Source organism: Podarcis filfolensis, assembly GCF_964270895.1.
Source record: "Podarcis filfolensis genome assembly, chromosome: 8".
NCBI lineage: Eukaryota > Metazoa > Chordata > Lepidosauria > Squamata > Lacertidae > Podarcis > Podarcis filfolensis.
The window spans coordinates 78,865,935-78,887,107 of NC_139611.1; the positions used below are offsets into that span (position 1 = coordinate 78,865,935).

The following is a 21,173-nucleotide window of genomic DNA, read 5'->3' on the forward strand; positions in this document are numbered from 1 at the left end:
AAGCAAGGACAGTGGAAGAGTTGGCAATCCCGGCACGTGTCCCCTATTCAAGATGACAAACCCACAGCCCTTTAAAACTAAGACTGCAATTCTATAAACTAACAAGGCTCGTTTCTCAGCCAACATATAGCATTGCCCAGTAACACACAAGCTTTTGTGGGCTAGCACTCATTTTGTCTGATGCTTGAATCATTTCAAATAGACAGGCAGAAATGTAGAAGGGAGGGGAATTAAACCGGACCAAGAGACCGTGAAATTCAAGAACTTGCCTTTGACAACCTTTTGTCCCCACACTTCACAACAGTTTCTCTATACCCACACGTGCGTTTTACACACACTCACACACCTGTCAACCTGCAACATTCAATGAAGTAGGCTCTATGAGAGTTTATGTCACAACAAATTTAAGAAGAACCTAAGAAGGCTAGATCAGGCCAACAGCCCATCTAGCCGAGTATCCTGTTTTCACAGGGGCCGCCCAGATGCGTATAGAAAGGTCAAAAGCAGGACCTGAGCACAGGAGCACTCTCCCCGCTCGAGTTTCCCAAAAACTGGTATTCAGAGGCTTATTTCTTCCAACACTGGAGGTAATTTCATCAATGGATTAACCGCACACAAACACACACAATCCAGCAGAATTTGTGTCAACAGGCTAATGGCAGAGCCAAAGTCTGCTCTCCTTTGGTACAGCAATCTCAAAGTAGAATCACAGAATTCTAGAGCTGGAAGGGACCACGAGGATCATCTAGTCCAACCCCCTGCAACGCAGGAATCTGCAATGCAGGTAAAGGGACCCCTGACCATTAGGTCCAGTCGTGACCGACTCTGGGGTTGCGGTGCTCCTCTCGCTTTGTTGGCCAAGGGAGGCAGTGTACAGTTTCCAAGTCATGTGGCCAGCATGACTAAGCCGCTTCTGGCGAACCAGAGCAGCACACAGAAATGCTGTTTACCTTCCCGTCAGAGCAGTACCTATTTATCTACTTGCACTTTGACGTGCTTTCGAACTGCTAGGTTGGCAGGAGCTGGGACCGAGCAACGGGAGCTCACCCCGTCATGGGTATTCAAACTGCCGACCTTCTGATCAGCAAGTCTTAGGCTCTGTGGTTTAACCCACAGCACCACCCACGTCCCTCCAGAGTGGGGCTCAAACTCACAGCCCTGAGATTGAGTCTCATGCTGTACCAACTGAGCTAGCAGTTTTGTCTATCTGCTCTCATCGAAAGTCTCTTGAAGACAAGGTTTAAATGTTAGGAAGAAACCTGCACTGGATGCCACTAGATTTGTGTATGTCTATATCATGCAAAAGCACACGTACAAAAATGTAAATTCCAGAACTAGCAGTGGCTATGATTCCTCCATACAGCACCCAGGATGCCAACCTTAGAATGTAACGCATCACCTGAACATCCTCAGTGAGGCAGGTGGTGCAAATACAGCTCGAATTCGGAGGTGGGAGTTGGCAGCGCAATAAAAACAGATTTAAAGTTTGTGTTTTCCTGGTGTGTTGATTCACCGAGATACAATGGCTTACACAGGCAAGTTTTGTGTACACTATCAGATTATGCCAAATGTCCTCATCTCTACTGCACAGCAGCTTGAGATACCCCCCATTTTCCCAGGAGTGGCGCAAATTCTTAATTGAGTTTGTAAAGTGCTGAGCTCCTGAGAGGCATTCCAGAAGTGTACATTAGCATCAAGCTGCAGAGAAACACTCTTGGGCTTCAGCGCCACCGTCAAAGTCACAGTTAAGGCTGAGGTGGCAGTTTTATTCCAAATTCCCATGTTTTAAATCATTCATAAACTTCAGGGAGGAAAAAGCCCTTGGGGCTAACCCACAACTCATGCAGTCTCTAAGTGTTGTTTTATTTTTTTTAAAAGGAACAGATTTGAGGGTTGCATAAAAAAATAAAGATGGAATGTTGAAACAGGTAAAAGTACTTTATTTACGCAACAGTTAAATTCTGGAACGTGCTCACACAGGAGGCAGTGATGGTCACCAAATTGGATGGCTTTAAGAGAGGGCTGGACAAGTTACTGGAAGCTATCAATGGGTACTAACTATGACGGTTATGCTGTCTCTAGGTGAAGTAACGCTTCTGAACAAGTTACTGGAAACTGCAAGAGCGCTCCTGCTCGAATCCTGCTTGCTGATTTCCCAAAGGCAACTGTTAGAGATGTCAAACTAGATGGGCCACTGGCCTGATCCAGCTGGCTCTTCTTATCCACCCCAGATTTGCAGCGGAAATATAAAGACCAGGAAGTAGAGGTAAAGAGAGAAATACACCACTCTCCCAGTTAACTTTTTATTTCAAATCAAGTTCATATCCAACCGCCATATTCTCCAAATTAACACCAGACCACAGAATATTTGTGTTGCCTATAGCTCTCATTGAATAAATTTCTCACATTTAAGCAGTTTGCCATCAGGGAAGTCTGGGGCAAAGGCATCACAAGCTAAAATTAACATCTCAGTTCCAACACCTACCAGAATGTCAAACGGTCAGTCAAGACCTAAAAGCGAGTTGCCAGCAGCGAGTGTAAGAACAGTGGCAAAAGAGAATTCATTTTCTGATGAGGGGTTTAATCCAATAAAAAATTGCACTGGAAAGGCAGGGCAAAGGTACCTACTTTAATAAAATTTGGCAACTGTTTTCATCAAACAAGCATAAGTTTTCCATATGGAATACACAGGCGCAAATCAGAGGGTTGTGAACTAATTACAGAATCTTCTGCTTTCTAACGAATTAAATTTTTATTTTCAAATCACCAAAACCTCACTATTGAAGGATATGTATAAGAACTTTCAGAAAGGCCATCTTTTAATATTTTTTCCACCTTGGAAGCAAAATAGCTAAAAGAAGAGTGTGCCCTTACTAGCAGCTCTAACGAATTAAAGTTTGCTCTCTCCAATTAAAATTGACCCACAACAGCAAGAGCTTTAGTTTATTAATCTAGCAATTAAAGACTGCATCCCTAACTGCACTGACTCCAATCATCATGAAGTGTTTTGAGAAACTGGTGCGCCGTCATATTATTTCCTGTCTTCCATCAACTTTTGACAACTACCAGTTTGCATACAGGGCAAATAGATCCACAGAGGACGCTATCACCACCACTCTCCATGCTGCTCTGTCCCATCTGGAGCAGCCGGGGAGTTATGTGAGGCTGCTGTTTGTGGATTTTAGCTCAGCTTTTAACACTATTCTCCCCCATAGACTGGTGTCCAAGCTAGAGGCGATTGGACTCTCCAACTCCACCTGTCTCTGGGTTTTGGATTTTTTGTCAGAACGTTCTCAGAGGGTTAGAGTAGGGTCACATATGTCCACAGCCCTTAGCCTTAACACCGGCTCACCACAGGGTTGTGTGTTGAGTCCCCTGCTCTATGCTCTCTATACGTATGACTGTACAGCCATCTATTCCAGCAACAAAATCATCAAGTTTGCTGATGACACTACGGTGGTAGGGCTCATTTCAGGAGGGGATGAGTCCGCCTATCGGGACGAGGTGGAGCGGCTCTGTGTTTGGTGTGGAGAGAACAATCTGGCTCTTAATACGGCTAAGACCAAGGAATTAGTGGTGGATTACAGGAAAAAAAAGGCGGACATTCAGCCCTTGCATATCAATGGGGAACGGGTGGAGAGGGTGGCGGAATTCAGGTTTTTGGGAGTAACTATCGATCAGGGCATGACTTGGAGCGCAAATACCACTGCTCTGGTGAAGAAGGCCCAGCAGAGAATTTATTTCCTCAGACTTTTAAAGAAGAACAATCTGAGTGAGAGACTGCTGGTGTCCTTCTACCGAGGCTCCATAGAGAGCATTCTTACATACTGTATTTGTGCTTGGTTCTCCAGTTGTACAGCTAGGGAGAGGAAGGTGCTCCAGAAGGTCATAACCACAGCACAAAGGATTATTGGTCAACCTCTCCCATCCTTGGAAGAATTGTACGGTTCCCGTTGTCTTAGGAAAGCAAACAACATCCTGCAGGATTCATCTCACCCGGGATACAGTCTGTTTGCACTACTGCCGTCTGGCAGGAGATATAGAAACATCAAGTCAAGGACAAATAGACTGAAAAACAGTTTCTACCCGAGAGCTGTGGCCCTTTTGAATGCTGTAACTCGATAGTGTGACTTGGGAGATTGATGGGTGTGGGTGTGGGTGTGGCTGGAATGTGGTTTGTGGGTTGTTGTTGTTGTTTTGCTTTTGTTGTTTTTAAGGGATGGCATCCAATTTCGTTGCACTTGTGCAATGTTGCACGTGTGTAATGACAATAAAGAATCTATCTATCTATCTAATCTGAATGAACTGTGCTTGAGCACAGAGTATTTCTCAGGGAGGCAGTGCTTTTTTTAAAGGCAGTAATTATATCCACACTTGCATATAAATTTTTTACATATAGCTGCAGCTGCCCATGTAAGTGGGGATATTTGCAGCTGGCATGGCGTTTTCGTCCTGAAGATTTTAGTCCTCATTGTTTCGAAGAAAGGTTTGAAATGGTGGCTTATGTTATGAAATGGTAGGCAGTTTATGTGGTCAAGATTCAGATACTACAAAAAAGACTGGAGGGTGCGCAGGGAGTAAGGTGGGAGAAGTGAAGCCTTCAGAAAAACACACGCAACATCAGTAAATAAAGGACTTTATTTCTGAACTGCAATTCACTTTAATGTTTCTTGTTTGCAGCTGCCACCTAGAAAAGAAGAGAGAAAAAGGTCTGCATTTTGGTGGGGAAACCATGCAAGACTTTCATTTAGTCCAACTTTCTGCACATGTTTTGGACTGCAACTCCCATCAGCCACAGCCAGCACTGTCAATGGCAGGGATGATGGAGTTATACTCCAAAACATCTGGAAAACACCAAGGTGGGAAAGCTGCTGATCTTTGGCAGGGGAAAAGGCACAACTCAATGTTACATAGCACCATGACATGCTTCCTGTCATGTCTGTGGAGTGCAGCGGGTTGGGCTAAATGACCACTGGGACCCCTTCCAACTCTACAATTCTATGAAGAAAGGCATAATCCATTGGCCTGAACACTGACAGTTTATATAGATGGCACATAAAACAGCCTAGGAGGAGCTGGGTTCTACATACACATTTTGGTCTACATCACCCACAGCTTCTGGATGAGAAATCCATGCCTCCTTACAGAACGCAAGGCTTGCCCCTTCAGAATTATATAACGATAAATTCAGTCACCAACTGAACTCAGCTAACTAGCAGCTGAACTGGAGTTCTTTCAACGTGCTCTTTTTTATATGGAGCGCTGTAATTTTGAAAGAACCGATAAGGGAAAATTTCAAGATACTCAGATTCACAGTCTAGCTCAACCGCTAGAAATGAGAGACATCTATCAACTCTGTGTGATTTTTCATTCTGGTACTTGCTTGGACATGCTGCACTTAATAACTTCTATGTATTTGTAAAGGCAACCGTTTGTGAGGAATAACTCATCCACAGTACATTGTAAATGTCAACAGAGAGCTAGTTAATGCAACATCATTCAGGCACTTTATCTGATGGCACTGGGGCTGTTAAAAAGAGTTTTATTGGGGAGAGATTATCAAGTAAATTTTTAAGGAACAAATCTAAAGCTGCGGAGATCTACACAACACAGCTCTTTCTAATGAGTTTTGAAGAGAGGCAGGCTGCTAGGGATTCGCTTTATGCCACAGCAGAACTTTTGCTGAAATAATCTCGCAAGTTGTTGATCCTCACTCACTCACTCTCTGTTCAATTTTCCTTTCGTTGTGAAGCATTTCAAGTAAGATAGTGCAATTCTTTAAGTAATAGGAACACTTTCAAGCCAAAGCAACTGGGAAAAAAATTATGATTCATTTCCAGCATTCCTTCTCCTACCCTGCAACCGAGAACAGTTTTTTGTGGCAGAAACAGAAGATGCTTCTAGTATCTTAAAGCCTCTTGCATTTATTTCAGAATGTGATTTCCTAAACAACAGCAGAATTTAAAAATTTGTATTGTTGTTTTCCTTTTCCTTAATTGTTTGACTGTAAAACCACATTGGAAAGGCATATGCCAAAAAGCAACCCTAAAATATTTTAAATAAAACTTATGCAACAGGCATCTTTGCAAAACTACTCTACAAAATTAAATGATCTGCAAATTTTTACACAATCTAGCCTGCCCACGTTGAACAGGTTATTTTTCTGTGCCTTGAAAAGGGGGGTGGGACTTGAAAAAAAGGTCCAAGTTGGTTCCCTGAATAGAATTCTAACAGCTTGCAGGCAGGGAGCTATTTACAAGAATGCTTTATGGTGCCACAAGGCTTTTCCTTGGTGTTGCTGCAACAGACTAACACGGCTACTCTTGTAGAAATGATTCATGTGAAAAAAAGGTTACCTGTCCTGCAATCCTGTCCAGATCTCGTTGCCCCTGAGGAGTAAGTTTGCGACCTCTGAAAGAAAGCAGTGACCAGTATCAGCATTTTTAGAAAGGCAATTCTGTCGCTACTGTGGGCAATTCTCTGCCCTAGTTACCATCACCCAGCAGATTTATGATCTTTTTCAAGGAACGTGTACAACCTCACCCCATAGCCCTAAATGCCCCACATAAATATACTACGCTTCAGCACCTTCCAATAGGCAATGCAGCACATAACTAATCCACACATGAAAGTATGGATCGATGGAACCTTTAGTGAACATAAGGCTTCTCCTTGATGAAACCAAGGGTGCACCTAGTCCAGCAATTCTGATCCATGGTTAGTCAGAGGCTTGCTGGTGGCCAAATCATAGGGCACCAAAGGTCATGGTCACCTTCTGCTGTTTTCCCAAGCAACTAATACTGAGCGATAACACTGCCTCTGAACATGAAGGCTCTATGCAGCCATCATGAATAATATAAGCAAGTTCTGATGAACGGACCTCTGCATGTTGTCAGCTGTGGCACGTTATGGGTTGTAGGCAATTATACTCCTACTCAAAGTAGACCCACTGAAGTCAATGGACACGACGTGGTTAGGCTTGTTGAGATCCTACTCCAAGTAAAAATGTGTTGAGTACAACCTGAAGTTTTTGCAAGTGGGGCAGGCGGCCATGATACCCTGCAGCAGTTTTCTCCCTTATACGTGTAATTCTTGGGCTACCGAGTCGCACAAGTTCTCTGCGTCCTTTTGGTACCGAGACTCACCCATCTTGGTCTTTCTCCACCATTTTGAGCCCTTCTAAAGCCTGCAGCACTCTCCTAGCAACGCTCTTGGAGCCTCTGCTGAAGTGGCTGGGCATTACGCCGTTGCGCTGGCGGCCCCCGTAGATCTTGGTCATGGAGCCGACTCCGGCACCACCACGGAGATACAGATGGCGAGCTGTGGATGCTGCAAACAAACCAAAACACAAACAACACATCACTTCCTGACTCTTCTTCCTGTTTATTTCAATCAAAACATTTTGTCTTTGTCTTCCTACACCAGATACAGCCGCAAAGTAAGTTTTCTATACACTGACTGACCCATTATAAAAACCCTCCTGGTTCAAAGGGTTGCCTTGCACACCACTCATGTTTTTACTCACAGGAATAGGGTACTCCACGCTTCTCAAACCTGGTGCCCTTCAGATGTCTCCGAGAAAGTATTCCACCATTCCTAACCATCAGCTGTGCTGGCTGGAGCTGAAACAGGTTTGTACAGTGGTGCCTCGCAAGACGAAATTAATTCGTTCCGCAAGTTTTTTCTTCTTGCGAGTTTTTCGTCTTGCGAAGCACGGTTTCCCATAGGAATGCATTGAAAATCAATTAATGCGTTCCTATGGAGACCGCTTGCCAGGCTGGCGGTGCGGAGAAGGGCTTTTCTCCCCACCGCAAGCCTTCAGGACAGGTACGGGAACAGAGGGGAAGGCGCGCAGCGCTTCTCCTCTGTTCCCGGGGCTTGCGGTGGGAGGAGGGTTTTTCCTCCCCACCGCCAACATTCAGAACAGCATTCTGAATGTTGGCGGTGGGAAGGAAAACCCTCCTCCCACCGCAAGTCTTCAGGACAGCCATCCGAAGGCTGGCGCGGGGAGAAGGTCTCTCCGCCCCACCGCCAGCCTTCGGAGGAGGTCCGAGGACAGTGGGGAAGACGCGCTGCGCTTCCCCGCTGTCCTGGAGATTTCCCTATGGGCTTTCGTCTTGCGAAGGAAGCCCATAGGGAAATTCGTTTTGCGAAGCGCCTCCAAAACGGAAAACCCTTTCGTCTAGCGGGTTTTTCGTCTTGCGAGGCATTCGTCTTGCGGGGCACCACTGTAGCTCCAAGTATCTGGAGGGCACTGATCTGAAGAAGGCTGGTGTACTTATTTGAGCAGTGTGATATACAAGCCGAGAACTCCCAATTCCAGCTGGGGAACATCTCCAGAATGAGAAGCCAAAGTCTCTGAGCTCACACTAAGTTGGCTGCATGCTTGAATGCATTACTCCCGTTAAAGAAGGAAGGAACCACACAAAAGTAGCCAACAGTAGCATGCGAACTGTTAATGAGCACAATTGTTGTCAGCCTAAGATCATCTAGCTGGAGGAACCTTAGCCAAACACAGTGTGGCAACTCCAGAGAAACAACAGAGCACCATACTGTTAATATCACTTGAGAACAAGAAATGGTGTAAAAACCCCAATTTAGACCTAGAACAGGACTACAGGGTAGTGCAGAATGTAGCACGGAGGGCAGAGCACTTTTCACCGCCATGGCTGCTTTTGTACAGAGCCACCTGCTTTGTCCTTTGAGGCCACCGTTCAAGCAGACAAAAACAGACACAGCCTAAGGCCATATTGCCGCAAGGCAACCTCTCAAGCCTTCATTTCGCTAAAACAGTTACAGCAGCAAGACAACATCTGGGAATACGGCACTTAATAGACATCACTGCGGTAGTGCTGCGAGAGAAAAGCACATTGGACTTTAGCGCTTCCCTGTAAATCATCGCCACAGTGGAGGGGCATTTAGAAAGTGAGACATGAAAAGATAATTGGTTTGCGTTATTTACCATGAATACAAACAGATGTGTGCATTTGAGAAGGCATTCTAGCGACATGTGAATGAACAGTGCAAGATCTCCACAAAGAGCAACTCTAAAGCTCTCCAACTGTTGCTAGGAGCTGCCTAAAGTCAGGAACAAAACTATCTTGGGCCTTGGGGGGCGGCGGGAAGAAAACCAAGACAGATTGCTTGGCCGGCTACCAACACTTGTTTGTGGCTTCCTCCTTCTATGGGCAAGCAAATCCAAAGGCACATGACTTGAGCCTGTGAAAAATCGCACTGCCTCAGCACCCAGCACTGACAGAGATTGGGTGCGGAGAGGTGGCAAGACCTCTAGTAACAATCCCAAGAAGATCAGGAGAGCTGGAAAAAGAAGTAAAAGCAAGCAACTGATTCATGTCTTTAGAACCCCAGTAACTTGCTCTTAAGGAAACATGTAAATGCTGCATAATGTCTATCCAATGTGTCATCTATCTAAGTAGGCGTGCCTAGCACAGGGGAGCTAATAATGCACCATCACAAGCACACAGTTAACTGTTCATGGTCTACATCAGGGAAGACACACTCGCCCTATCAATGAAAATAGTAAATGGTTTTCTTTTATGGTGCCGAGAGGGCTCATTTCCTTGAGCAGAACACTAGCTATCCCCCAAGAAGTTGTCATCTCCAAACTCCCCCTAACTGCACACCAAACTCAAGCATTTTCAACTATGCTGGATAAAGAGGCATGAGGAATTTTAAGGATTATTGGGATAATGACACTAAGCTACACGTTAACTGTATCTGCTCATATCCACTCTTTGTCCTACATGTCTCACTCTCCATGTTATCCCTCTTATTGTAAGCTCCTTGGAGGCAGTGACCCATTTTCACTTATAAAATGCCTATAAAGTACCATGTGCATTGATGCTGCTGCTAATAATGTACGTGAACTGCTTCAAGCACTTACATTTTGCTGTATAAATGGCAAGCATTACCATTAGCTGTATATAATCAACGTAATTTGCATCTCATTTTCATAAAGTTGTCAGGTGCCAAACCAGTGAGTTAATGCACTGCACTTATCCTACAACATTCTCATTCCAAAAGTGGTGCCCTTAATAGATCTGAGTGGCAGGATCTATCTTGGTCCCTCTGATGCACTATGCAACGCAACGCTTATGCAGACAATCATGGATTGTTAAAAACAATTACGAACTTTGTTCTTAAAAAGTAAGACGATGCACCATATTTGCACGTTACTATATCTGCCCAGTTCCTTACCAGCTCTGGTGTAGAACCAGTTCTCATCATATGGAGCTAGTTCCTTGTGCTTGGCTAGCTTGACTGTGTCCACCCATTCAGGTACTTTCAGTTTACCTGACCTGCAAGAACAATTCAAACACCAGTTATCACCATACAAATAAGCAGCAGTAATTTTATTTCAGCCAAGCTATCACTTTTGCCCAAAGGGCGCGTCACCAGAAAACAAGTGCTCAAACCCATGCCTCACTGAACTATCATTTGCTAGATCCTCACATGTTCTGCATGAACAGCTTCCAGCCTTAAGACTTCACTTGACTGGGGCAATTCCATCAAGCTGCAGCAAATGGGAGGCAAAAAGAGATGAGGGGTGTCCAGTCCCTCCTCCCTCGTCACCTGCCACCTGTGGCAGAGAAGGGAGACAGAGACACTCCAACAATGCAAGCAAGCAGCCCAGCAACTTTCTGGCTTCTTTTGGTTTCAATCCCAGCTGCTTATTAGTAGACCTTGTAACAAATAACTGGTACCTAAGTTTGCATATTTCCCACTCCCTCCCAATTAACTTTCCTTTTGTGTCATGTCTTTTACGTAAGCCTAAGGGCAGGGTCCTGTCTTGTTTTTACTGATGTGAAAACCACTTTAAGAGTCTTCTTTGGCTGAAGAGTCGGGCAACTTAAAAAAAACATACCTCTGAAAGAATGAAAGAAAGAGAAAGAACTGTTCTAAACCAGGGACCTTCTGTATGCAAGACAAATGCTCTACCACTGAGCTTTGGATGTTCCCCACACCTGAATCAAAGGAGGAACTCTCTCCCATTGTGAAAAAAGGAGAAAGGCCTCTTGTAAGACAGCGCAATAGCTTTTGTATTTGAAACCACCACTTATGAAACCAGCCGAGTCACTATTCTTTAGTCAAATCCTCAAAGGACTGTTCTGACCCTAAACGTCATCCTACAAACATAGCCATATAAAAATAAAAGCTAATTAATCAATGTTCCATTACATGCTGCCAGGTCGGTGAATGGGATACAACAGCTACCCAGGACTTGATCCTGCAAAAGCATGCTGATTAGGCTTGAATTAAGAGACTTGATTAGCTGAAGTTGCCCACCGGCATTCTCTGTACAACAGCAAGCAAGGCCGGGGGGTGGGGGGCAGAATCGCAGTGGTCTATCATGACTGCATCCCCCTGACCAGGTGCGCTCTCCTGCAGTCTGCTGCGTTTGAGTGTATTTGAAGATGTGTAGCTTGATATTGGCAGAAAACTTGGAATAAGCCTGACCAAACACAGGCTAGAATCTCTTCTTTGAAGACCTATTCATGTGGCAGCGAAGAGCCATCCTGTAGAGCTGTTTTGAGTGGTCAGGGGTCTCTCACACGTAGGCCCACATGAAAACGTGGACCACTCAATGGCCCACTGTGAACTATTTGCTCAAGCACTTTGCTGACAAAATTGCTCAGATCTGTCCTGACTTGGATGCTATAACTGATATGAGTCCAGTGTTAATGGATACTTTTCAAGTTATATAGCCTGGAAATAGTTACAGATAGGTAGCCGTGTTGGTCTGCCATAGTCAAAACAAAAAAATTTTTTTCCTGCCAGTAGCACCTTAAAGACCAACTAAGTTAGTTCTTGGTATGAGCTTTCGTGTGCATGCACACTTCTTCAGATACACTGAAACAGAAGTTGCCAGATCCTTCTATATAGTGAGAAGGTGGGGAGGGGTATTACTCAGAAGGGTGGTGGGAATGGGTGGTTGGCAGATAGCTGAGATGAGCCTGTTGACGACTCTTAACGAATAAACGGACATAAATCGGACATCAAGAATCACAAGACAGAGAAACCAGTAGGAGAACACTTCAATCTCCCAGGACATTCTATACAAGATCTCAAAGTAGCTGTATTACTACAAAGGAATTTCAGAAATAGACTGGAAAGAGAAGCTGCTGAATTGCAACTCATTACCAAACTTAAAACCATGGAGAGACCTGGTCTGAACAAAGACATTGGATTCTTATCTCATTATACATGACAAAGCCATTTTTCACCTTCTCACCCCTTGCTTTTTCCTGTAAGACCTATTGCAGTCGTTAAGAGTCGTCAACAGGCTCATCTCAGCTATCTGCCAACCACCCATTCCCACCACCCTTCTGAGTAATACCCCTCCCCACCTTCTCACTATATAGAAGGATCTGGCAACTTCTGTTTCAGTGTATCTGAAGAAGTGTGCATGCACACGAAAGCTCATACCAAGAACTAACTTAGTTGGTCTTTAAGGTGCTACTGGCAGGAAAAAAATTTTTTTGTATAGCCTGGAAATGTGAGAGCTACCACATGTGTGCTAGATCTTTGCCCTATCTGGCTCATCAAAAGGGCCAACAGCAGACTGGCTGAAGGCAGTGGTTATAGTGACCTTATTGAAAAAGTCCTCCCTGAATTCCACTTTACCGGATAATTATTGGCCAGCCTCCAATATCCTATTTTGGGGTAAGCTGTTAGAATGTGTGGTTTCAGGGTTTACAGTAATCTGGATTACTGTAACACACTCTACCATGGGGCTGCCTTTGAAAAGTGCTTGGAAATGTCCATTGGCTCCAAGAGCTGAAGCTAAATTGTTGACCGGGGCTGGTTATGAGACTGGTTATACTAGGAACAACTCCACTGGCTATTGGTCTATTTCTGGGCACAATTCAAAGTGCTGGGTATCCCCTGTAAAGCCCCACATAGCTTATGTCCAAAGTACCTGAAAGACAGTATTCCCTCATGTGAACCTGCCTGGGTTTTGAGATCTTTTGGGAAGGCTCTTCTTTCTGTCCCACCACAATCTCAGGCATGCTTGGTGGGGATGCAGGAGAAGGCCTTCTCGGTGGCTGCTCTGACTTTGGAACTCCCTCCCTAGAGAAGCTAGGCTGGCTCCCTCCTTGCTGTCAACAAGTGAAGACCTTCTTGTTCCAACGGGCCTTCGGGAATTAACTGCTTTTAATGAAAGGGTGGGCTGGTGCTGTGCTTTTATTGTAATTACTGGTATGTTTTAAACAGATTTTATATATGTTGTATATAGTTTCAATTATATCAATGTTTAATTCTATTTTTAATTATTGGTTTTTCTATGTTTTAAAGAGTTATTGTTTTTATCTGTAAACTGCCTTGAATCCAATCATGAAAAAAGGCAGATTATAAACAAACAGAATAATAAAAATAAAGCTGTGACCGTAAAACAGAACCCAGGGCAGGGCTAGGCAGATGAGAACTGGATGAAAACCGAGTCTGTTCTTAATGGTTCCATTTGAGTTCTAGTACCTCCAAGTGCACAGGCTGCTACCATGAACAAAATCAAGAGAAGACAGGGGACTTCCGGGTTAGCGCGATCGGCTAATGGCAGATTCCCTCCGAGCTCCGGAGGGGATCAGCTGCGCAGGAGCTGGGTGTGGCCGCTGCGGCGACGCGGGGACCCTCAGAAATCACAGGCGCTGAAGCCTGTGAACCTGGTGACTCGGCGGGCACCATTTGCGCCCCCCTGACCTGCGAAGGAGCCTTTTTAAAGGCTTCGGAACGGGGGACGGGGTGAGCGGCGCGGTGCTGAGAGTCGACTGCTCCTCCTGCGGAGTGAAGCCGCATGCCATGGTCGGAGAGCGCTGACTTCTTCTTGTGAACAATTGGATCCTAAAAGTAACAACCCGTGAGTAGTACGGAAATTGGACTTGTAAAGGAATTTTTTTTGTTGAATTTGGCACGATCGGGGAAGGTGCAAACAGGAAGTCTGCCTCCCCGTCTTGTAAATAATTTAAAGCAAGGACTAGTTAACTAAGGTCGAGAGAATTTCTTTGTCTTCATTGGGTAAAAGATATTAATTTCACGATTTGGCAGTATAAGCATAAATAACTTTATTGGAGGATAAGAGCTAATTTTGAGAGCTGAAGTGCCACCCCCCCCCCCAGACCCGGGAGTGATCTGTGAGAGAGCCTGTTGAGGAGATATAGAAGAGTTTGACAGCTGTCAAAATTAGCTGTCAAGAAGAAAAAAGAGAACTTTGTTTCTGCTGTCTCTGTTGGGAAATATTTGTTGCAATTTGGTTATATTTTGTTGAAAACAAGGAAGAACTGATACAAACTAACTTGACTTTTGGATTTGAACTGGAAAGAATACTAAGTTGCCAAAATCCCTCTAGAGGGGGATTTGGGACATTACAAGAATGGCTGGAGGAGGGAAAATTCAAGCTGGGTTGGACAGAGCTTTTGTTCTCTTGGGAAAGTTACAAGGCCAAATGGATGTTTTGGCTACAAATGTTGCAACTCTGAACTTAACAGTAAATAATATCATTGAATTTGATAAGGATTTGACTCAGGAAGCCCATGCAGCTGGACAAAAAGAGAAACTTGAGAGTTTTGAGAGTGTGGAGAAGGAGACATATGTTGTTTCTGAAGAAAAGGAAGGAGGAGCTGTAATTTTGCAGATGACAAAGGAGAGCCAGAGGCCTGACATGATGGTTACAAAGGAAAGTAAGAAATCGAGCCAGAGGCCTGACATGATGGTTACAAAGGAAAATAAGTACTGGATGATGAAAATCTGGTTTGAATTGGAGATTGAAGAATGGAGAGATCTCCTTATGTGGAGATCTGAAGACCTATGGATTACAAATTTGATCAAGGTGGAAGTTGGAGCTTTCGGGACAATTGGACTTAAAAGGAGTAAGAAACAAGATTCGGGCTCCACTTTTAAGTATGGAGGTCTGGCTGGAAGAAACATGGACCTTATGGGGACAGAGCTTCTCCGAGATCTGGTGTTTAATACTAAAGACTATCAAAAAAACCGGCAGAGAGGAATTGAGAGAGAATTAAGAGCCTCGGATGTGAGGTCTCCAGGCTGATAGTAGATTAAGACTGATGGACATCTGTTGGGGATCGAAACCGGGAAAGGGGGTGGTGGGGTTTGGGAATGCAAAGGGTGTATAATTATAATCTGTTTTTTTATTTTGTTTTGTTATTAGTAAGAAAATTGGGGAATTCGTGGAAGGGAATTTGGGTCGACTTTAGAAAAAGGTTTTAAGAATGAGTACTGATGTATAAATATGGATGTTTATAAGTTAAAATTGGTTTTTTCTTTAAAATGAACTAAATATAAAAAGGTTAAAAATTGGGGATAAGAACTTGTTGAACTAACAATTTGAATTGGAATATAAGAAGGGGAGGTGTGGGGAAGTCAGGGAAATATGTCATTGAAAATACGGATTGTAAACTTTATGTGTTTTTTAATTTTTTTATTTTTTTTACTATGATGGAAAATTTTAATAAACATTTATTTAAAAAAAAAAATCAAGAGAAGACAACACCCACCCTGGATCTGGAGTTTGGATGGAGGAACAAAGAGCAAGTTTAGCCTTTGTCCCATTAGTGTCTCTGTTTTATCCCTGCTTTTCTTCTATTTATTTGAAAGTTTATCATCCAACTTGTTTGTTGCCACAAGACTGCCAAAGCAAAGCACAATCTACCTTAAAACTATCTAAAAACTAACACATTCTACCTTGTGAAGAAAACACAGTCAGATACAACTAAGTGCTGAACAGCTGCATCTACAGTCACACCCAGGAACGAGGCAAATGATGCATCTGTACTCGGGACAAAAGATGGCCTGGACACCAGCACCTCCACTTACAGATCCCACAAGGCATGCTTAAGACTACAATTAGATTGACTAAAACCTGATCAGATAAAAGGATATCACTGATCAAAGGGGAAGTCACTGTTTATTTTTTAAAGTTTAGTTTTATGGAGGGAGGAACTCCCTTATCACATACACACTTCAAGCATTGTGTCTGCCAAGACTCATGAATGTATAAACCTCAAAACAAATGTCCTGTTACTAAAGGGATATTTGCTGAAATCAGGAACCCCAGCTGTCCACAAGATGCCATCTATCCACACTGCAAAGCTTTCAATGGCTTTGAGTTCTTATTTGCAATTCTCATTTTGGCACAACTAGCTGCACCTAAGTAGCTTTTTAAAATTATGTTACTAGACAGGCTGCTCCATTAGATGAGCCATCACTACACCAAAGGGAGCATTTCCTTATGTTTGGCTCAGTGTTGCACTCTTAGAACAGTAAAGACATACACACATACACAAAGCAATTAGCAGAAGAGGGCAGGTAGACTGTGCTCCCTTCTTTTTAACTAACAAGTGCAGTTAATCCCCTTATCAAATCCATGGGACTAGCTCTTAAATGCTAATTCATTTTTCAGGCAACTTACTTTTTGAGGAAGGCTGCAAGCGCCCTCACAAATTCCTGCTGGTTCACGTCCTTTACAGTTACTCCAGGCATCTATAGAAGAGAGGGGTGGGGGAAGCAGCGAAGACCAGTATGCATTAATGCCAGTTCAGAAGGAAAAAACTCCCAGTACACAAAGTTGGGAAATATTAAGACCAAGCAAAGTCATGGCAAGCTTTTGAGGTTGGGGGGAGGGAAACCCCACCTGAAGTGCTCACCTTTAGGAAGTTTATCCAGAGCTGAAGGGAGGCACATTTTGATCTCTGGAACCATCCCAAGGACCAATGGAAGGCTGCCTCCCAGGAAGAACATTATGGCAAAAATCACAACAAACCGGGCCCCATCCACCAGCCAGAGAAGGCTGCAAGGAGCTTACTTTCCTCCTTGGGGCGGGGGGAACACTTGGCCCTAACTGTTAAGTTACGTTAGGGACTGCAAGAGAAGTATTTTCTAACCTCTGCTACAGGTCAGGAATTCAAGAGCTATAGGTTATCACAGCAATACCCATCAAGCCCCATCAATCTGCATCTGCTCCTACACTTGCATTTCCTTCACATTCTTTTCCATTTGCACCATGTCTATCAAATTCTGAGCTGCATCTTAGAATATGGTTGGTGGTTCATACTTACTGAAGTATTTATACATATTTAGGTCAAGGTGCTTTGTGCATTTTACTCTGCAGCACACCATATAACCCAATGACAACTTTATTATCAACAATAATGCCTATTTTATTTATTTTACTTTTGTTTAAAATGGATGAAGGCTGCAGCAGGGAGAACATTTCTATTCCTAGTTTTGAAATGCCTACAGGTTTCCTGCCCAATGTATATTCTAGTTTAAGGCTCATTCGCCATTTACGAAGCATTTTTACGAATCAGGGTAATAACAATTACATTCTCCCCTTTTAAATCCTCTCCAACTTAGGCCCATTTTTATTTTTGGTATCTCTTCCATAGGTGTGGATCAATGGGGAACAAAAACCTTTTAACTAATTTTATAACAGCAGGCTTTACTTTCAAGTAAACGTACAGAGAATTAAACAAGGCGGCTGCAGTCCTGTGCAAAACTTTACTTAGGAGTAGGCTCCACTGAAAACAGAGCGAACGAATTCTAAGAAACCATACACACTATTTCACCATGCCTTTCTTTTAGCCTGTCCTAAGTTTTGGAAATGAACTTTCTTTTCCTTGTGCCCAAGGCAATAACGCAAAGCACATTTTAAACTTGACGCGCAATTTGGAAAATTACTTGTTATCGCAAGTAATAATACATAAATTTTCTTCGCCTTGTGCCCAAAGCACATTTTAAAGTTGACGTGGCGATTTTGGGGGGGCGGGCGGGGGAATGTATACTTTATTATGGCTTTGGTAACCAGAACACGGGACTTTTAGCGCAAGCCAGGCCCTCGTCTGTCCTCTTCCGCCTCATGAGACATGGAAGCCGGCTCCCCGCCACCCCGCGCCTCCTGGAAGAGCATCCCCGTCCACACGCTCTTGGCCCAGCGGGACGGGGGACGCCAGGCCAGGCGGACCAGGGGCGGCGGGAGACTGGGCCGCCAGCCTTCGGGCGCGCCGAAAGCCCTTCCCCGAGAGGACCCAGGCCTACCCACCACGCTCCCCGAGGCCGCTCACCGTGCTCCTGCCGCTGCGTTCCGGGAAAAAAAGAGAGCGAGAGGGGTTACCCACCCGCTACTCACAAGGGCTCCGGGCGTCGCGAGGTTCTGTAAGCCAATAGTGGGCCGCGAGACTTGGGGCGCCCAATCACCGCGGCGCGCGGGAGGAGCATGGCGCCGCCTTTTAGTTCTAACCCCCGCTCACACGCCTCAGCGGCGGAAGCGGAAGCTGCGGAAGCGTTTTGCACAAAAGGGCGGAAGTTGGTCTAGCCTAGTCTCCATCGTTCGCCTCGTGAGTAATTTGGTGGGTGGGGGGGGTGTTAGAATCTCACTTTTTCTTTTGACTTGAGCGTTGATTGGTGCTTTATAGAGGAAACAGGTTTGCAGGTGATACAGGTTATTGCTTTTATTATTAATAATAATACTTATATAAATTTGTTGAGATTTTTTTTGGGAGGATAAAGTTTGTATACATTATAAGCTAAAATAAATAAAGATAAACAATTATAACAACAGACGAAATAAGGCGAATTTTTTAATAATGGTATTTCCAGAACAAGCTAAAAGTGTTTTGAAATCTTATGTCCACAATATTAATATATTAGCCGAAGTTTTTAAGGTGCTCACAAGCTTCTTTGTTAACCTGGTTGCTAGGGAAGTAATAAAAACTACCGTTACAACTGCCAAAACAACCTTGGAACCCCATTCAAAACGTGTGCAAGGTGACTTACGTACTCTTAAAGAATTATTGCATCGCCTTAGCGTTGCAGAAAATATACAGATTTTTATTCAGCTATACTTCTTTGCCTATATATTTAATATTTCTGGCTTTAATACATGTAGTGCTATCTACCAATTTGCTTAGGCGGGTTAGGCTTAATGGGTTTCTCTGCTTCTCGGGATGCTTTTTAAAAATTGGTGTTGCCAAAGGACTGAAAGGAATTTGCATAGATTCGACACTGTTATGGGATTCTTGGCTATGTGTCATCCAAACCCAGCAAGTTGCTAATTTTTACTCTCTCCATTAACCATGCTGCTTCATCTCTTTGTTACCTGTATTTGACTTCTTCAGACATTCTTCCAGAAAAAAAGTAGTCAAGCATTTGTGTGTGTGCAACCTTTGCAGTGAAGACTGATGCAAAGAATTAATTCGGTTTTCCTGTGGTCTGCCTGTACTCCATCACCATATACAACTCTCTTGAGTGACAATACATTTATTACTCTGGCACCTTCTTGGGCTTGTAGACTACAAATTACGAAAGGCACAAAAGCTTTTGGAATGTCTGTTGTACACATTTCAAATAATCTCCAAATGTTCTGAAGAGATTTGGTTTTCCTGACCTTTCCTTTTCAATTAATGCATTCATTTTTAAAGAAGATTCTTGAAATTGCAGGCCTTAGAGGCTAGAGGAAATTTGAGCACCTGCATAGGCTTTTACCTAGTCTAGTCTGACTAGCTTCTACCTAGTCAGTCTTATTTTCATCTGCAGTTGATGAACAACTTCAAGGCCACTGCTTTCCCTTATTGTTCTTTAAACTGGACAGACATTTAAATAGAGAATTTATGCCCCCCTTAATCTGGTCCAATCCAGGACCAGCCCTACCATGCAGCAGGGAGAAGCAACATGCTTCAGCCTGGATAGCTCAATTGGTTAGGGCATGGTGCTGATATCACCAAGATTGCAAGTTTGATCCCTGAATGGGCAGCTGTGTATTCCTGCACTGCAGGGAGTTGAACTAGATGATCCTCAGGGTCCCTTTCAACTCTACAGTTCTATGATTCTATGATTTGTGTAGCACCAGGACTTCTTTTTTTTCTCCCCTCAGCTGGAACTCGCCAGAATTCAGTTCCAACAACTCTCAGGTTGCCATTCTGAGAGAACGAGGGAAGTGTTCATTGTGAGTTCTGGTACCTCTTTTTCCAGAGGGAAAGGGCACTTGGGCTCTACTCCAGGTAGCAAAATGTTTTGGATCGGCACAGGTTCCCTCAAAATACAGGCAAGACCACAAGAAAAATAAGACTGACCAGTTCCATTTGTTTTTTTATACCCCATTACAACTCCAGTCTCATTACATTGCTTAAAAGGCACATTAAATTATCCCCTGGCAGAGGAATTGCACATTGCTCAATCTGGGCTGAGCTACAGTTTCCCTATCAACTGCCTTCATTTCCATGAGGAAAAGGGGCCCCGTTTTTTATATTTGATAGCAGCAACAGGTGGCAATTAACTTTTGAAGCTTGCCACACAAATGTGATTTATGGCTGTGTCATAGCTCCAAGAGACACATAGACTTGCTGCTGCTGCTAATATTAATATTAATAATAATAATAGAGGTGGCAATTCTCATGAGGAGAAAACTTTATCACACACAGATAACCCTGGACTGAAATTATTCGTGGACTGGAGACTGGAGATTGCAGAAGCACCCTGGGCATCACGAGAACCAACAATCAATAACTGAAACCAGCTTTCTCTCATACCTGCTCCTTCCAAATTTTCCATGGTTCTTTTCCTTCTTGACTATTTTACCTCCATAGATAAAAAGTGAGGTTTATTGCGCCGAGTTTTAAACAGAATCAATTTCATTAGCTTAATTTAAGGTTCTAAAAATACCGAGGGCCGAGCCACAGTCTTTGTTTAAATAATGGGTTTATCGACAGTTCCTGATGTCCATTATGTGCTTTAATGCCGCAATATTCAATAGCTCTCTGCAGTTCAGCTCCCTCATTTTCAATAATTGCTTTGTGGGTGGAAGCGATTTTCCTATTGCTGTCTTAAGTGGGCCTCTCTCAATTGCACTTAGCTGATGGTGCCCAAAGGTAGAGGAGACGCACAAAGGGAGGGAGGCGAGGGACAAAGGAGAATTGGGCTCCTCTTGTGCCTTTAAATTTTCACATCACACAGACTAGGAAATTTCACCAGGTACCAGCTTTTCCCACTCAGGTTTGACAAGCTGCACCTGACAAAAATTCTTTCAGCTTCACCGTAATTAAAGGCTCTTATTAAAGTCTTGTCTTCATCGGCTTATTCAGACGCAGCATCGCTGCTGGGCATTGTCAGGTCTGCCACACAGGAAGGACCTCACGGTCAATTCC

General features: G+C 43.8%; 1 protein-coding gene and 1 long non-coding RNA gene across 3 annotated transcripts; one reads left to right on the forward strand and one right to left on the reverse strand.

The window, feature by feature from the left end:
- Positions 1 to 4,620: 4,620 nt before the first annotated feature.
- Positions 4,621 to 18,182, reverse strand: RPS19 (ribosomal protein S19). Of its 2 annotated transcripts, none has more exons than XM_083628192.1 (6): positions 18,096 to 18,182; positions 16,445 to 16,515; positions 10,219 to 10,319; positions 7,146 to 7,329; positions 6,357 to 6,411; positions 4,621 to 4,687 (listed from the first exon to the last, which is right to left on the reverse strand). In XM_083628192.1, the coding sequence occupies exons 2-6, from the start codon at positions 16,513 to 16,515 to the stop codon at positions 4,661 to 4,663; spliced, it is 438 nt and encodes a 145-aa protein (XP_083484318.1). In that variant the 5' UTR covers positions 18,096 to 18,182; the 3' UTR covers positions 4,621 to 4,660. The 2 variants fall into 2 exon arrangements, with proteins under 2 accessions (XP_083484318.1, XP_083484319.1); XM_083628193.1 differs by having other exon boundaries at positions 18,074 to 18,098.
- A 110-nt stretch (positions 18,183 to 18,292) lies between these two features.
- On the forward strand, positions 18,293 to 21,086 carry LOC310769242. The gene is made up of 2 exons (XR_014551565.1): positions 18,293 to 18,463; positions 20,451 to 21,086. It is a non-coding gene; the product is annotated as an uncharacterized lncRNA (long non-coding RNA).
- Positions 21,087 to 21,173: the final 87 nt, after the last annotated feature.

What these genes read in the sequence shown, in the direction of transcription:
- RPS19 (XM_083628192.1), bottom strand. Translation starts at nt 16,515, where the DNA reads ATGCCTGGAGTAACTGTAAAGGACGTGAACCAGCAGGAATTTGTGAGG. An exon ending in CTGGTTCTACACCAGAGCTG is followed by an intron (nt 7,330 to 10,218) that starts GTAAGGAACTGG and finishes GTTTGTTTGCAG; the next exon opens with CATCCACAGCTCGCCATCTG. An exon ending in GTGGAGAAAGACCAAGATGG is followed by an intron (nt 6,412 to 7,145) that starts GTGAGTCTCGGT and finishes GCTTTCTTTCAG; the next exon opens with AGGTCGCAAACTTACTCCTC.